At 42.6% G+C, this 18,740-nt stretch overlaps 1 protein-coding gene across 5 annotated transcripts in view; it reads left to right on the top strand.

The window, feature by feature from the left end:
* Nucleotides 1-18,740, top strand: part of zbtb47b (zinc finger and BTB domain containing 47b) — a 289,481-nt gene that overhangs the window by 51,301 nt on the left and 219,440 nt on the right. For 2 of the 5 annotated variants that reach the window (XM_072576338.1, XM_072576339.1), the window contains exon 2: nt 7,990-8,119. The exons of the other annotated variants lie outside the window; for them this stretch is intronic. In XM_072576338.1, coding sequence (XP_072432439.1) covers nt 8,081-8,119 — 39 coding nt within the window. In that variant the 5' untranslated portion in view covers nt 7,990-8,080. The remainder of the gene's footprint in view (nt 1-7,989; nt 8,120-18,740) is intronic. 5 annotated transcript variants of the gene reach the window in all.

Raw genomic sequence — 18,740 nt, 5'->3', positions numbered from 1 at the left:
GGATTTTCCTCCTCATTTCTGCCCAAAATGGCTTGTCTCTTTTGTTGTGAAACTGTGTCCCTTAGTTCCAGACCATCACACCCCTGCCCACCCCCAGACACAACATGGTTTTTGAATCCACCCTAGTATACCCGGTAAGAATTTTGTAGGTTTTGTTGAGATCACTACTCATTTATTTTAAACTCTGGAGAATAAAGACCAAGACTCCTCACCCCATGAGGGGAGAGAGGGCAGTCCCACTATCCCAAGAAATCTGTCTGGTGAGCCTCGAATGTATTCCTTCAATGGCAAGTATATCCTTCCTTGGGTAAAGGAACCAAAACCGCACCAAATATTTCGGGTGCATCTCACCATCGTTCTATCCAACTGAAACAGGACTACTTTATTCCTGTACTCCAAAACTTCTTATGATAGAGTCCCAATGATTACTTGCTGTACCTTCATGTTAGAAGGTCTTTCCTTCATCAACTCTTCATCTGGTTTAACCATTTTATTGGTAAACGTGGGGATGGTAATAGCACTCTAAGCCAATTCAAGTGATGGATGAAGCCCCGTGGTGAGATTCTGTTGCATGCAGAGGCTATATTGGTTCCTGGTCCACCGATGTCTTGATTTTGAAAATTTATATCCTCCTCTTTGAATCCGTCTCACCTCTCAATTATCTCTCTGACCTCTTCTCCAGTTAAACAGAGATTTTTGTGCTTGTCTTATTCTGGCTTCATCCCCATCCCCGATTTTCAATCCGCCATCTCTGGCGACCATACCTTCAGCCATCAACGCCCTCAGGTTCAGGGATTTCCTCCTTCGCCAGCTCTTTCTTTAAAGTCCTATGTTGAAAGTTGCTTTTTGAACAACCTTTTGGTCACCTGTCCTTATGCCTCCTTATAAGACTCTGTGTGTCAAATATTGTGAGATGATTTTTGAGTAATTTACTCTGTTGAAGGCGATAGCTCAATGCAAGTTATTTGATGTGATTTTGTCTGAGGTTTGAGCTAAAGTCAACAATTCATTTTGAAGTTACTTGGGGCTTTTTGCGACACTTCTCTTAGATTAGGTTCTCAACGGTGTGTAAACCGGCCCTTCGGCCCAACAGTCCACACCAACCCTCCAAAGAGTAACCCAGCCAGAACCATTTTCCTCTGACTAGTGCACCTAACACTATGGGCAATTTAGCATGGCCAATCCAACTGACCTGCACATCTTTGGAATGTGGGAAGAAATGGAAGCACACCCAGGCAGACACAGAGAGAATGTGTAAACTCCACACAGACTGTTGCCCAAAGCTGTTTTAATGAATAATTATTGGCACTTCTGTGCAACAAGGGCGTAGGAACTGGGTTCTGACTTCTGATTTCCTCCCTGTTTGTACACTAGCACTCACTCCTTTCTAGGAGCTTCATTCAGCAGTTTGTGGGTTTGAATAATTTTTAAAAGGTTTTCCATCATAAAATGGGCCATAATTAGTATTGGGCCTGTGGTATGTGGTTGTGTACTTAAGTGTTTATTTTGAAATCAACCACTCTAAAATGTTGTTATTTTCCCCATGTGTGATATTATCAAGTACTTTTTTTTTGGGAATGTTCTATTTCATTCATATGTTTGGCATGACATACTTAGCATATTGGTTTCTGTCATTGGGGTGTTTTTTGAATTGCCTGAATATAGTACACTCAAAATGTCAAATTCTAGCCTTAAAATCAGAGTGTAGCCCGATGCTCCAATGTAGTACTAAACCGTCCAAGAAAAATATTCTCCTCATCTATCTTAAAATGGATACCTTTTGTCTTAAACTGTGACCCCCCCCCCCCCCCCCCCCCCCCGCCCCCCCCCAGTATTAATTCCCCACACCCCCATTAGATAATGGAATTAATACAATTAGTAAATTGCCTTGTCTCATGGTCATTCCTCATGGAGCGGGATGGTGGCTCAATGGTTAGCATTGCTGCCTCACAGCACCACGGACTCTAGTTCAATTCCAGTCTCGGGCAACTGTCTGTGTGGAGTTTGCAATTTCTTCCAGTGTCTGCGTATGTTGCCTCCGGGTGCTCCAGTTTCCTCCTACAGTTCAAAGATATGCAGGTTAGGTGGATTGGCCATGCTAAATTGCCCATACTATCCAGAGATGTGTAGGTTAGGTAGATTAGCCATGGGAAATGTAGGGTTACGGTGGTAGAGTAGGGGTGGGTGTGGGATGCTCTTTACAGAGTCAATGTGAACTTGTAAGGCTGAATGGCTTGTTTCCACACTGTAAGGATTCTATGATTCTTTGATACTGGCCTAATCTGTTCAAACTTTCTGCGCAAGATAAGGACTTCATCTCAGGAATGAGTGGAATGAACCTTCTCTGAACTGTTTCTAAGGCTGTTACATTGTTTTTCAAATCGGGAGACCAGAAATGCATACAGTGCTCCTGATGTCTCACCATGGTTCTGTACAGTTGCAGTAAGAGTTTCCTTACTTTCATATTCTATTCCCCATGTAATGAACAACAATGTTCCTTTTTGCCTTCCTAATCATTTGCTGTAGCTCCATACAAAACATTATGATGTATCGAGGTACCCAGATCTCTCTGTGCCACCAGGATGTACACTTTCTCTCCATTTAGTACTGCTTGTATCTTTTGGAGGGAAGAATAGAAAAGTTCTTGTTCTGCAATATCTGCCAAATTTTGTCCACTCATTCAACCTGTTGAATACTCTTTGCCATCTCCTGAAACTTAGTTTTCTACCTGTCAACTGAGCTACCATACATTTTGTTTCCTCATTCATATACTTCATATAGATAATAAATAATCCTTTGGCATGTAGACACACCCCTGGTGCCATTAAGGAGGAAGTTCCAGGATGTTTATCCAACACTGGTGCAGGAATAGCAATAGAGTTCCAAGTCAGGATAGTGAGTGGCTTAGAGGGTAACTTGAAAGTGGTTGTGTTCCCATGTATCTGCAGCTCTTTGTCCTTCTAGGTGGTAGTGGTTGTGGTTTTGGAAGGTCTGAGGAAACTTGCTGAATTTCAGCAATCCATTTTGTAGACGGTACATGTTGCTGCTGGATGGTGATACTGTTAATCTGTCAAGAGGCAGTGGTTAGATTGTCTTTTTTTTTTGAGATGATAATTGCCTGGGACTTTTGTGATGAGACTGTTATTTGTCTCTTATCAGCCCAGATCTTTCTGCATTCAGAAGCAGACTGCTTCATTGTGCACGGTGCTGAACATTGTACAGTCATTAGAGAGAATCCCCGTTTCTGACCTCAATGGAGGGAAGATCATTGAAGCTATCCTTTGCGATAGGTACAGGTCTAACCCCAAGTTCCCAGTGACTTTTTTTTCCTTGTGCTCCTATTGCCACACTCTCTGTGGATGGCAGTAATTCTCACCACACCCCTGCCCATGCCTGGACAAAGGCTGTAATGAGATCAGGAGCTGAGTAGACTTGGCTGAACTCAAATTGCATGTCATTAAGCAGGTTATTGCTTAGGAAGAGTTGCCGATAGCATTTTTCTGATGATCGCGTGTAGACTGATGGTTTGTGGATGAGAACATAACTGGGCAGTTTTCCATATTGTTGGGGAGATGCCGTCCTGAAGTGGAGTGAGAGTGTCTGAGCTTCACAACAACCACAAATGATATTTAATTAGCAGCTTTTAAAGTAGTAAAACATGCAAGCAGTTTCATAGGGAAAATAATCAAATGCACATTAATGTTGTACTGCAGAAGAAGCAATTGGCGGCACGATGGCTCAGGTGGTTAGCACTGCTGCCATTCAGCGCCAGGGATCTGAGTTCAATTCCAGCCTCTGGTGACTGTCTGTCGAGTTTGCACATTCTCCCCATGTCTGTGTGTTCAGTTTCCTCCCACAATCCAGCGATGTGCAGGTTAGATAAATTGGCCATGCTAAATTGCCCATTGTGCTAGGTGCATTCATCAGGAGTAAATAAGGATAATAGGGTAGGACAATGGGTCAGGGTGGATTATTCTTCAGAGGATCGATGTGGACTTGTTGGGCCGAAGGGCCTGTTTCTGCACTGTTGGGATTCTATTCTGTAATATAAAAATTTATGGTACAAACTTGATCAAATCTCCAGTATAACTTCAATGGGGATGAGCAAACCAAGCTTCAGCAAATCTTCTTTGTCAGCACAACCATTATCCTAATATTGTTTTGAAATATGATTCCCCTGACTTCCTTTAATTTCCCATTACCAATTATCCTTGCTACAACCAGTGATGCAAGAAGTTCATGGCTTTCTTTGTTACCTAATTATGGATTAATTCCTCACCTGTCTGCCTGCCTTCTCTTAGATTAGATTACTTACAGTGTGGAAACAGGCTCTTCAGCCCAACAAGTCCACACCGCCCCGCCGAAGCGCAACCCACCCATACCCCTACATTTACCCCTTACCTAACACTACGGGCAATTTAGCACAGCCAATTTACCTGGCCTGCACATCTTTGGACTGTGGGAGGAAACCGGAGCACCCGGAGGAAACCCACGCAGACACGGGGAGAACGTGCAAACTCCACACAGTCAGTCGCCTGAGGCGGGAATTGAACCCAGGTCTCTAGCGCTGTGAGGCAGCAGTGCTAACCACTATGCCACCGTGCCGCCCACAGTCAACTAAAATGTGTGGTCTGAAGATCTTTCCTTTCATTTGCCTGGTTTCTTGAATCCATAGGAGAGGCAGTGATTTTGTTTTTCTTTTTGCATTCACAGGAGAACGGTGTTGCTGGCTAGGCAGCATTTATTGCCCATCCCTAATTGCCCAGTGCAGTTAAGAGTTATCCACATTGCTAAGAGTCTGGAATCATATGTAGACCAGACGAGGTAAAGGATGGCAGTTTCCTTACCTAAAGGACATTAATGAACCAGATATGTTTTTCCAACAATCAACACTGGATTCAAGGTCAACATTAGTTTATTAATTCCAGATATTTATTGAATTCAAATTTCACCATCTGCCGTTGCGGGCTTCGAACCTGGGTCCCCAGAATGTTGTCTGGGCTCTTGATTAACAATAATACCATTAGGCCGTCACCTCCCCGATGTTGTGGTAATGTCTCTGGATTTATAATCCTCTGCTACTATTCTGGGGATTTAGGTTTTAATCACACCATGGCAGATGCTAAACATCAAATAATAGTCTGGAACAAAAAGCTAGCCAAATGACAATAACGTCCTTTCGAGGAAAAAAATATCTGCTGTTCTTACTCAGTCTGGCCTACGTGTGACTCCCACTTCACAGCAATGTGATTGACTCTTGCCAGCCTTCTGGCCAGTTATCAACAGGTAATAAATATTGGCAGAGCCAACAATTCCTACATCCAATGAGCAAATTATTTTTAAAAATTCTCATTAGACAGCTGGCCATCCAATTTCCTTTTCCTAACTTGATGTTGTTGTGGGTAAATTGGCACAAATTACATTTAATTTGTCTGAGCTTTCTTAATAAGTAGCCAATCAAGTACTGGAACAATGATTTAAACTTTATTGTACGTAGCAATCAAAGTAAGACCCCTCCAATAAACCTCAGTGTAACTTGGCTATTACCTGATTAATGGTAGAATTTAGCTATGATTCCAACCAACAGTGTCTGTCTCTTGTGCAGTGTTGTTCTCTGAAGTTCTGCTAATGAAGGGTTCTGGTGTTGAATTATTATACACACTTTTGACTTTCAGGTCTATGATGTGACATTATTGATGATTTTTAGATTTTTTTTCATCCAGAATGTTGTTTACTTTTCTGAAGTCCTTGAGCCTACAGCTTGCTCCCTTATCAGAAGGAACTCCTCTGTTCCTTGTTACACTTGGCCTTAACTGTCTGCTTGAAGACCCAGCCTGTCTTGTAGTTAACTGCTTAAATTCTTCAGCAGGGCAGTCAATTGACCCTGTGGCATAAAACGACCAATTAACAAGCAGATGCCAAACCAGGTTTGTTCATGTAACCCTTTTTTCAGATACAGTCAATTGCTTTCAATTCCTGTATAATTCCTTGTCCTTTAATTGTTTATTCTAGACAGAGTTACTGCTGCTGCTTTCAATCTGTGAACAGTTATTAAAGTTCTGAAGTTTACACTATCACAAAGCTATTGTTAGAAATTGTTCTTCTTCATAATGCTCATTCCTGCCTTTTGACATCAGTCATTGTCCACCACCTGCGTTTCTCTTTCTCCAGCCCTCTGTCCCTCTCAATGCTCTTTGCATCTATTGACAGTTTTTCTTCCTAACCAAATCTTATTTTCTGTCCATCTGACTTCTGTACATCACCATCACACCCCACTTCCTGTTCCCACTGGTTGATGGTGATGGCTAGACTTGTGCTCCTGCAGCTTAATCCCTCTTAACCTTCCATTGCTTACTTCAACATCCTTCTTCAAAAGAAATCCTGTTTTGGGAAAGCCCCGTTTTGCTGGCCACCTATTTATTTGTTGAGCCTCAGTCACAAACCATGGGCACTGACGCAAATGCACTTTGTGCTTTCACTACCGTCCACCAGCTGACCAGCCCAGAGTTTACACAGAGGATTTGTGATGTCCTGAGGTGTTGTACTAGATGAAATGTTCTTTGGAGAAGCGATAGAAAAAGATATTTTGGATTTATGTAATTGGTCACAATTGGATGCAATTTAAAATGGGTGTAATGAGGGAATTATTGAATGACTGACTTGGTGGATTCATCACGAATTATTGACACTGCGGAGCATGGATTTACGCGATAATGATCTACTTAATGGGGTAGTGTATGTAAGGAAGAAACACACAGTTGGGATGTTGCTGAAGTCACTGTTAATGTGAACCTCATTGTGTAAAAGAAAAGCAGACTTGCATTTAAATAGTACCTTTCAGAATCTCTGGATCCATTCGCTTTTCTAGTCAATGAAGTGACTTTGAAGCCCAGTTTAATTGGTCTCACTTTTCCCCGACCTTTCCCTTTTCACCTGTGCTTACTTTCAATTGTCTTTTAAAAGTGTATTAAATCTGTCTTTTCGGGAGGTGCATTTGTGACCATGATAACCTGATGTGTGAAATTGTTTTATCTCAATTCTGTGAATAGTTCTTTCACTGGATACTTGCATCAAGTCCTGTTCACCTGTAAGTCTAATGCTCACGCACCTGCACTGGCAAGAATTTTGAGAACTGTTGTATTGTAGGAAAAGTGACAGCAAATTCGCACAAAGCAAGCTCCCACAAATGGCAATGTGATTGGATAATCAATTTCACGTGATGTTGGTTGACGGTTAAAGATCGATTAGTACTCCAGGGGTCCTCCTGTGATGCAATAATAGTGTCTTTACCCTGAATCTAGAGACCCAGGTTTAAGTCCCACCTGCTCCAAAGGTGTGTTATAAGATCTCTGAACAGGTTGATTGGAAAATGGAGGAACAGTACTCTTGGGGGGCATGTGCTCCTGTGGTGCAGTTGGTAATGTCCCTACCCGATGGACCAGGAGGCCTGGCTTTTTGTCCCACTTGTACCAGAGGTGTATAATAATATTTCTCAACAAATTGTTTAGAAAAATAGTTTAAATTCAAAATTTGAACAGTTCTTCAGCGAGGGCCCTTGTGGATCAGTGGGTGGATAATGACCCTATGTCTGTGCCGGGAGGCCTGAGTTCAAGTACCACCTGCTTCAGATGAATGTCATAATAACTTGAACAGTTGATTAGAAATATCCCGAACAGTACATCAGGGATAACACCCTGCTGTTCAAAATAGTGCTCGGAGATGTTTTTAACACCCACTTGCAAAACCGCAATTTAACATCCCGTCTGAAAGATGACATCCTGGACAGTGCAGTGCTCCCTCAGTCCTGCACTGGAGTGTCGACCAGAACTCTTGAGTTCAGGTCCTGGAGTGGCCTGTGACAGAGGCCAGAGTTGCTGTGATCAGAACAGTCTGTCCCGTCCATAGATTAACTCGCAAAATGTCAAAGTATCAAAGTCCTTTTTGCACAGTCCACAGTGTGGTTCAGATTCATTCCATTTCCTTCCTCAGTCAACCCGACAGAAGAAAATAATTAGCAACAATCAAACCAAGCAGCCACAAACTCTGTGAAACTCACATCATAAGGAAGGCGGATCATCAGATGTGCTCCTACTTCGGAAGATTAGGTCGAAAGTGCAAGGTTAGTGGTGGGGGAGAGCGGGGGAAGAGTGGAGATTGACTACTTTTCACTTTTGCTCACCCTTTCACTTTATTTGGCTTTTTCACAAAGTTGAAGTTTCTCCAAGTCCTTCTGGTATCAGTCGGCGTTCATGTTGCATCTGTTCCCTGCGGTTCATGTACTTCCTGTTTCGAATCGCAATGACCTGAGGGCCTTGGGCTCTGATCTTGGCCAAGTTAGAGCTAGGGCTGGAGGCTGAAATGTGTTGCTCACAAATCCCTTTAGTATTCTCAGACTGTTGAGCGATCAGCCAGATTACTGTTCCTGATTATTACCTGCTGCATGCCTGTGAGGATTGGGAGAAGCCAGAATCAGGTTTTGTTGTTATGCCAGTTTGAGAGAGAATGCATTGTTGCCACTCTGGTTTCAGTGGAGTTACTGATCTCTGTTTGGGTGTATTGTGCAAGGTCAGCTTGAATTGCTAGAAAACATAAACTATGAACTTTAACCTTCCAAACTTTGGTTGATGTTGGGTCAGAGTAGTTTTAGCTGTTTAGCACTGGAGTGAATTACTGCTTACACTCATTTCTCAGTGTGTTTAGCGCTGGAAATAATAAATTAAAAGTATCATGCAGGAAATGCTTTAGCACGCTGTAGTTTGTCAGATGACACTTTGTTTACTGTGCTGTATGGTATCGATATGCACTGTACAGAAGCTGGTGATGACCTTGATTTAGCTAATCAATGTACCTACTTCAAAACACACACAATTAACCTGAAAATGTTTTGGCTGGTCCTGTGGTCATAAAAGGGTGCTGCCTTCAAATAGTCCTGCCTCTGGCTTGATGACAGGGTGGCACGGTGGCTCAGTGGTTAGCATTGCTGCTTCACAGCACCAGGGACCCGAGTTTGATTCCAGCCTTGGGTGACTGTGTGGAGTTTGCACATTCTCCCAGTGTGTGTGTGTGTGTGTTTTCTCCAGATGTTCTGGTTTCTGCCCACTGACCAAAGATATACAGATTAAGTGGATTGGCTGTGCTAATTTGCTAGATAGTGTCCAGGGATGTGCAGGTGAGGAGGATTAGGTAATAGGGAATGGGGGTGGGCGGGATGCTCTTCTGAGAATCTGTGTGGACTTGATGAGCTGAATGGCTTGCTTCAACACTGTAGGGATTCTATGACAGGTTCTTCTCTTGAAACTCAGAGTTTGTTGTGAACGTCCATCACTTGTTTTCATACTCACGTTTCAGAAGCCTACTCCTCTGACTCCATCAACCTCCTTGGACAAATCCGATTATCTGCAAGAATTTCAAATTGCATGGACTTAATTGTGAGTTACGTTACTCCTGAGACAGAGGGCATGTTGCTTTTTGTTCAGGCATGTGTCAACATTATTTCAAATGTTGGGTGAGGATAACTCTTCAGTTTTCCAAATCAAGTTTCTGATACTATATCTCTGTGTGTTCTTGATCCATCTTGTGTCCATTACAATGCCAACTACATTTTGTACCTTTTTGTTCTAAACTGAGTGATTATTTAATCCTCATCCTTGACTGTAGCTAGAATTTGCATTATAAATATTTCTAATCAACCTGTTTAGACATGTTATGACATCCAGCTGGTGCAGGTCAGGCTTAAACCCAAGCTTCCTGGCTCAGAGGGATGGACCTTGATTTACCCTTTCACTGCTGGTCATCATTTACTGTTCCTTTTCCAATTTCTGAATGGAGATATAAGAACATAAGAAATAGGGTAGGCTATCTGGCCTGTCAAGCCTGCTCCACTAAGATCAGGGCTGAGCTTTTCATGGACTCTGCTCCACTTACCTCCTGTAGTCCAGCGGTGCTTCCATTGGACAGGCTTTTTTTTTTATGGAGTCAAACACTTCTAATTCACTCAGCTTCCCTGTTTGCTTTAATTTCTCAATTGATTACTGGATGTTTGTAAAACTGTATGACCGTCCATTCTCTCGGTAGGTGGACTAAAAAGTCTAGGCAAAAGTGTGTATTGCAGATGCTGAAGATTAGAATCAAGATTAGAGTGGTGCTGGCAAAGCACACCAGGTCAGGCAACACCCAAGGAGCAGGAAAATCGACGTTTTGGTTAAAAGCCCTTCATCAGGAATGAGGCTGTGATCCGAAGGGGTGGTGAGATAACAAAAGATAATAAATTATTGACTGACTTTTTATTATGGTCAGTGATTATGCTACTCAAAAACATTCCATTTTGGAAAGGCAAATCAGAGCAAGACTTACAGACTTTAAGGTCCTGAAGAGTGTTTCCTAACAGAGAGACCTTAGAGTGCAGGTTCCTTGAAAGTGGAGTCACAGGTAGATAGAATAGTGAAGGAGGAGTTTGGTACACTTGCCTTTATTGGTCAGAGCATTGAGTATAGAAGTTAGGAGGTTATGTTGCAGCTGTACAGGATTTGGGTTAGGCCAGTTTTGGAATACTGCATGCAATTCTTGTCTCCCTGCTATAGGAAAGATGGTGTGAAACTTAGGGTACAGAAAAGATTTTTAACGGTGTTGCCACGGTTGGAGGGTTTGAGTTATATGGAGAGGCTATTTTCCCTGGAGCATTGGAGGCTGAGGAGTGACCTTAAAGAGGTTTATAAAATCATGAGGATCATGGATAGAGTGAGTAGACAAGGTTTTTTTCCCTCGGGGTAATGGAGTCCAGAACTAGAGTGCATAGGTTTAAGGTGAGAGGGGAAAGATTTTAAAGGGACCTAAGGGGAAGCCTTTTCATGCAGCGGGTGGTGTGTGCATGGAATGAGCTGCCAGAGGAAGTGGTGGAGGCTGGTACAATTACGACATATAAAGGCATCTGGATGGGTGTATGAATAAGAAGGGTTTAGAGGGATATTGGGCAAATGCTGGCAAATGGGACTAGATCAGTTTAGGCTATCTGGTCAGCATGAATGAGTTGGACCAAAGGGTCTGTTTCCTTGCTGTATGACTCTGTGACTTATCTTTAGGTAGTACCTCAGGAATGAGGATGAACTCCCTTCAGCCCGGTTCCATGGATCTGAAATGATTGAGCACACTGCCAAGCCTGTGTAATTAACCACGATTGGGGCAGGGAGTGCTTGAAGCATCAGGTCAGATGCGCCGTCTTTGCCTCTGCCGATTCCCGACATAGTCTTTCAATGCCTTGCCAAATGAGTCATCTCTATTTTGGCTAGTTACATAAGCCAGGGTCTCCTGTGAGTTGGCAGGTATGCTTGATCTCTTCAGGGACACTTTTGAGGATGTTCCTGCAGCGCTTCCACTCTTTTCCCAGCAGCCTTGTACCAGACGTGAACAGTTCCTTTGGGAATCTGATGTCAGGCATACAAGTGCTAGCTTGTATTGACATGGCACCATTTTACTGTGATAAAATAGCCCAAGGCATTACATGGGAGCATCACGCCAAAGGAGGAGGCAAGGATTACAAAGAAAGCCATCTCTTGCTGTACTCTGGTTACACCTGTTTGTGCTTGTTTGGATATCGTATTTTTGCTCAATGTGAAGACAGTACAGAATATCTGGGACTTGTGAAAACAAGACAAATATTGCATCAGAAAGAGAAATTGCTGGTAAACTCAACAGGTCAGATAGTGTCTATGGAGAGAAAGCTGTGTTAATGTTTCAGGTGCAGTGACCCTTCTTCAGAACAAACATTGTATCCCCTGAACCAATTCAAAATAATTGCAGAAGAAAAGTTTTAAAATCTCATTCAATGGGATATAAGTGTTGCTGGCTATCCAATCACATGATGTGTGGGGCAGATAATGTAAGGCTAGTATATTTCCTTCCATTAAAGGACATGTGTGAATTAGGTAAGTTTTTACTACAATTGGCAATTACCATTAGACCAGCTTTCTAGTCCAGACTTGTACTGAATTGGTGAGATTTGAACCTGAAACCCTAGAGATTTATAACCATCATGTCACCATGAATTAAAATGGATAAGTTCAGTTTTGGATCAGGCACGCTAACAGGAATAAAGGGAAAGAGTGGATAAAGAGGAGGAGAAAAAAGACAGGATAAATGAGGAAAAAATAGAATTTAAAGTTTGACGTTTTTAAAACTATTCACAAGCTGAAGGAATAGGACTCCAGGCTGGTATCCTTCTGAGAAAAAGTGATTGTTTCTTGCTGACAATGATCACACTGTTTTAGGGTATTTAAGCATGCTGTTAATTACCGGACTTGATTTTGTGCGTGTCTCTATCGACTAATTAATGTGCTAATTCACAATCCTCTGAGTGAAATGATTTTTCCTCATCTCAGTCCTAAATGATCAACCTTGTATTCTGAGTCCATGCCCCCATTTTTTTTTAAATGTTCCCACTAGTAGAAATGATCTCTCAGTATTCACATTAGTCCTGTGCACAGTGTTTTCAGATGGTTACAAAATTAAATGGTCTTGATGCCCTCACATGTTATGTATCACATATGTTGTAGACGACTGTTTGTTTGTTTGTTTGTTTTAGCCCAATACTTATTCAGTTCTTAGAATATGAAATTTTATAGCACTGGAGGAAGCCATTTGGCCTATTAGGCTTAGCCTAGCTCTTTCGAAGATTGATTCAATTAGCCCTTCTTGCTTGGCTGTCTCCCTATATCTGAGATATCCTTTTTCACTATATGTCCAAATCCCTTTTGAAAGTTAATAGCGTTAATAATTGAAGAAACAAATTCATAAACCACTGCTAGAGATTGATAAGAATGTGGAATTTACTACCAACATCTTGTGTTGAATAGCTTGATGTGTTTAAGAGGAAGCTATGCACGTTTGAGGGATGAATTTATATTTGAAATGGTTTGATGTTGTAGAATCGGGGGGACTGGTGGGAAGCATAAATGGCATTGGACTAAAATGGCCTGTTTTTGTGTCATAAGATAGTATGCACTCTATCTGCAATTGGGAGTTATGGGACACAGGTGGGGAAAGTGGAATTGAGGGTTATCAGATCAGTCATGTTCTCATTAGATGGTAGAGCAGACTAAATGGGCTGAATGGCCAACTTCTCCTATATTTTATTGAATCTGCTTTGATTATCCTTTTCAGGCAGTGTACTCCAGATTAAAAGTTTTAAAACCTTTTTATCATGATTATTCTCCCTCTCGCTGTCCCCCTCTCCCTTACTATCATTGCTGGTCCCTGATCAGATATCTTGAATCTGAGTCCATTAGTTATCAAGTATCCCATAAGACCCTAAGATATAGGAGCAGAAATTAGGCCATTCAGCCAATTTGAGTCTGCTCCGCTGTACGATCATGGCTGACACATTTCTCAACTCCATTCTCCCGCTTTCTCTCCTTAACCCTGATCCACTTGATACGCAAGAACTTATCTATCTTTGTCTTAAATATACTCAATAACCACAGCCTTCTGTAGCAATTAATTCCATAGATTCACCACTGTCTGGCTGAAGAAGTTTCTCCTCCTCTCCATTCTAAAAGGTCTTCCCTTTTACTCTAAGGCTGTGTCATTTCAAATGCAGCATGGCTTACTGAACAGTATTGTGAGGTTCTTTCTGCGCGAAGCCTTGACTTCAGTTGCGAAACAGTATTACTGTGACACAGGGTGGCACTGTGACTCTGTGGTCAGCACTGCTGCCTCACAGCATCAGGGACCTGGGGTTTGATCCCAGCCTTTGGTGACTGTCCGTGTGGAATTTGCACACTCTCCCCGTGTCGGTGTGGGTTTCCCCGGGTGCTCTGGTTTCTGTCCACAGTCCAAATATGTTCAAGTTAGGTGGATTGGCTATGATGAATTGCCCATAGTGCCCAGGGAATTTTTAGTCATGGGAAAGGGGGGATAGAGTAGTGGGGGTTAGGTCTGGGTTTTCTGCTTTTTGGAGGGTCAGTGTAGACTCAGTGGGCCAAATGGCCTGTTTCTGCACTGTTTGGATTCGATGAGGAAATTGCTAGAATTGGAGAGCGGGTGAAACTCATTGAGCATCATCCAAGGAGTAATGTGCCACTTAAAATAAAAGGGGGAATTGACCAAAATGCTATCCATTATTCTAGGTGCTTAGTGTGTATTTTAGCATTGATGTTTACTTGGTGGTTTTCAATGATCATAACGGGTTCTTGTGTTGGAAATTGTTGGTGCAAGTCTTTGGGTGAAAGTAATGCAGTTAGTGGATACGTGGTATTTTAACAATATACCCTGTATTCTGTTCAACCTGTTCAACTCTGTTCAGCAATGTGTGGCTTAATTGCTCAAAGACTAGTGCTCAGAATAGGACTGTCTGTGTATTTAGAAAAAATGATGGGCTTTAAAACCTGGTGTTTGTGCAAGTGTTGAATCCGTCAAGACACTCTATTTATTCTTTCATTTTTTTTTCTCTCTCTCTCCATATCATTCCTTTTGACATTTATTTTATTTTACTTATTCTGAGGACACTGGAAGTTTTCACCAGATCTCCTCCCAAAAACCTCATGTATAAAGTAAGATGAGGCGTGCATTTATACAGTCCCTTTCACAACCTTTGGTGCCTCAATGCACTATCCAGCTAATGAAATGTAATCAACTAGGAGAAAGTGAGGACTGAAGATGCTGGAGATCAGAGTCAAAACATGTAGTGCTGGAAAAGCACAGCTGGTCAGGCAGCATCCAAGAAGATTAGGGGGTTAGATAGGGTTGACAGTGAGAACCTTTTTCCACGTATGGAGTCAGCGATTACAAGGGGGCATAGCTTTAAATTAAGGGGGGGTAGATATAGGACTGATGTTAGGGGTAGGTTCTTCACTCGTAAGTTCATGGAATGCCCTGCCAGTAGCAGTAGTGGACTCTCCCTCTTTATGGGTATTTAAGTGGGCATTGGATAGGTATATGGAGGATAGTGGGTTATTGTAGGTTAGGTGGGCTTTGATCAGCGCAACATCGAGGGCTGAAGGGCCTGTACTGCGCTGTATTCTTCTATGTTCTATGTTCTAAGCCGGAGATTGACATTTCTAGCATAAGTTCTTCATTGGGAATGTGACATTCCTGATTGAAGAGTTTATGCTTGAAACATCAGCTCTCCTGCTCCTTGGATGCTGCCTGACTGGCTATACTTTTCCAGCTCTGCATGTTTTGATTAATGAAGTACAATCTCGGTCATCGCATTGGAGGCACTGCAGCTAATTTGAGCACAGCAAGCTCCCACAATCATCAATGTGTGATAATGACTCAATCCTCTCTTTTGAACTGTTGGCCAAAGAATAATTTCGTCCTTGTCCTTGTCCTCGTCCTCAAATTATTGCTGAGGGTTTCCACATGAGGAAAGGTGGAGTTTTGATATAACATTTTATCAGAAATAAAGCAGCTCTGAATGTGCAACGTTTTACATTTCTGCCCTAGAGTGGAACTTTAATCCACAACTCGTCTAGGATAGAGTGGTACTTTATTGATCTATGGATAATTAGCACTGTCCATATAGAGTCAGAGTCATGCAGCATGGAAACAGACCATTCAGTCCACACCGACCGTGTTCCCAAACTAAAGTAGTCCCACCTGCCTGCATTTGGCCCAAATCCCTCCAAACCTTTCCTATTCATGGTCTTTTCCAAATGCATTTAACAAGGTTACCTCAGTAAAATGGGGTCTTGATCAGATGGGCCAATGGACCAAGAAGTGGTAGATGGAATTTAACTTAGATAAATGTGAGGTGCTGCATTTAGGAAAGGCAAATCAAGGCATGACTCAATGGAAGGTCTTAGGGAGTGTTGCTGAACAAAGAGACCTTGGAGTGCAGGTTCATAGTTCCTTGAAAGTGGAGTTGCAGGTAGATAGGATAATGAAGAAGGTGTTTAGTATGCTTGACTTTATTGGTCAATGCATTGAGTAGAGGAGTTGGGAGGTCATGTTGCAGCTGTACAGGGCATTGGTTATGCTACTTTTGGAATGCTCCATGCACTTCTGGTCTCCCTCCTATAGGAAGAATGCTATGAAACTTGAAAGGGTTCAGAAAAGATTTACAAGGATGTTTCCAGAGTTGGAGAGGCTGAATAGACTGGAGCTATTTTCATTAGAGCGTCAGAGGCTGAGGGGCGACCTTGGAAGGGGATTGAATAGGGTGAATAGACAAGACCTTTGCTGTGGGGTGAGGGAGTCCAAAACTAGAGGGCATAGGTTTAAGCTGAAAGGGGAAAGATTTAAAGGGACCCAAGGGACAATCTTTTCACGCAGATGGTGGTGCGTATGTGGAATGAGCTGCCAGAGGAAGTAGTAGAGGCTGGTACAATTACAACGTTTATAAGACATCTGAATGAGTATATGAGTAGGAAGGGTTTAGAAAGATATGGGCAAAACGCTGGCATATGGGACTAGATTAATATAGGATTTCTGGTTGGCATGGGCAAGTTGTACTTAAGGGTCTGTTTCCACGCTGTGCATCTCTATGACTCTGTCTTTTAAACATTATAACTATACCTGCATCCATGACTTCCTCTGAAAGTTCATTCCATTCTCTGTGTGAAAAAGTTGTCCCTCATGTCCTTTTCAAATCATTTTCCCCCTCACCTTTTTTAAAAAAAAAATGCCCCCTAATTTTGAACTCCCCCACCCCAGGGAAGAGACCTTGTCTATTCTATAAGGTCATCCCTCAACTTCTTACGCTGCAGTGAAAACAAGTCCCACCCTTTCCAACCCATTTTTATAACTGAAACCCTCCATTCCCAGCCACACCCTGGTAAATCTTTTCTGAACCCTTTACAGTGCAGAGCCATTCCAGGCCAGGAGTCTTTTGGTTTCAATCCTGATTTCAGCCATGTATAGTGATGTTGAGCCTGCTTCAGGTAATGTGGGAAAGTAGGTTAAGTTTCTGCTGAGTGACTCCTGCTGAATCCCACACTAATGTTGGCATTACGCAAGGATAAGAATGAACTCTGTTGTGAAGACCTCTGCAGTTGCATGGCATGTTGTGTTTGCTCTAAGAATAGACAGTAATGTGATGTACTGTCATGGGGCTGTTTGTGTGTGGGTTGGAGGCACAGATCGTTCCCTTGACATGTTGCTTTACCCTGTGTCATCGGTTCAGGCAGATAGAGAATTGGGGGTGAGTGGGATGGGAAGAAGGATGAATTTCAGAGCTTGGGCTGAAAAGACAGTTGCCAAAGGTGAAAGAAGTGGATGGTGACCAGGAGAGTTCCCTGAGAGATATAGGGCAGGAGGAAGTTACAGGGTAGGTTGCGATTTGAACATGAAGTTGAGAATTTTGAAGTTGAGTTGGTGTTGGACCTGGGACCAGTCACTGAGCACAGAGTTTAACAGGACTAAGGTTTGGATTGGGATATGAGAGCAGAATTTTGGATGAGCTCAGGTTACCAGAGGGTGAAAGGTGGGAAGCGAGTCAAGAAGATGTTGAAATGGTCAAGTCTGAACGTAACAAAGGTTTGGGATGAAGCATTTCTGCAGAAGTTGGACTGTGGCATAGCGACAGGCATTTTTATAGAGGCATACTTACTTGATTACTTGGCTGAGTTATTGTGTTCTGGGATGATGAGTGTCAACAGGACCCTGGATTGTAAATGGAGGGATTGAGTTGGCTTTAAAGGGGTGCCCAAACATGTTATCCTCAGCCATCCATAAGTGCCTCATCTGGCAAAGTGGGATCGATGTTGGTGGGCTGGAGAGAGGATTGTAATTACTGCATTGTGACCCCTGCTGGTCCTTAATTTTTAAACTTTATTTCTTTTTTATCCATGCTGCCAAGATTGGTTAGGGTCCTAAGTGTGTTGGCTTGGATGGGCAGGCTATATCTTACGGAACTTGAATTCTAAAGAAGAGAGGCTCTGGAATATTCTCCTTCTAGCCTCCACTTCTAAGATACTCCTGCTTTCTGCTAATTGCTTTAAGTGGCTCTGTCTCAGGATGCTCTTTGAAATGTTTTACTGTGTTTAAGGTGCCATTGTAATGCAAGTTTCTAAAGTAGAGGCTCCCACAGTTCCCTCTTCCTGCCCTAAGATATCAGTGCTTGTTCTTGAGTGATGTTGGCTGGCACTAAATTGGCAGGATTGCTTGAGCCCCAGCATGGTCAGTGTGGGAAATAGAAGAGTGTCATGCTGGGAAGGGAAATGAGTAGGACAGCATTTTTCTTTATATTTTGAGCTCTTTTGTGTGGAACACTGGAGGTTGGCAAGAATGTGAGCGTTGCCAGTGTCACACTCCCAAGAACAAAAAAAAATTAGGACTTCCTGCAAATGGTTGCCATTTCCAAAGGAATGCTAGTCCCCAGTCCCAACCCCAACCCCAACCCCACCCCCTGCCGCATGGAGTAACTGTTTCATTGGCATGTTAAGAGTTGACAGATGGATTTATTCTGATAAGGTGGTTGAGGGAGCAGAGAACATTACGGAGACTTCAGGTACTCCAGGTCTGTCAAATTTGAGACAATTACAGTGCTGCAGCGGGTCATTTAGCTAAACCAACACATGTAAAGTGTAATCACCCACATGATTAACTAGTACCAATCTCTTGCCACGTCTCAGTCGAGGGAAGAGGTTGTGGAACACTTGATTCCAGGGTGGGATTTGTGGGAAGGTGCAGGACCCCTGGTCCAGGCAGTATATTCTGTTTGGCTAGAATAAAGGGTGTTTTATTTTGTTATTTAACCACTGATGTGTTTTCTTTTCCTTTTTTGTTTTGTATTTTGCTTGAAGCTA

The sequence above is a fragment of the Chiloscyllium punctatum genome, chromosome 8, assembly GCF_047496795.1.
Source record: "Chiloscyllium punctatum isolate Juve2018m chromosome 8, sChiPun1.3, whole genome shotgun sequence".
Lineage (NCBI taxonomy): Eukaryota > Metazoa > Chordata > Chondrichthyes > Orectolobiformes > Hemiscylliidae > Chiloscyllium > Chiloscyllium punctatum.
This window is presented reverse-complemented; position numbering and strand designations above follow the sequence as displayed.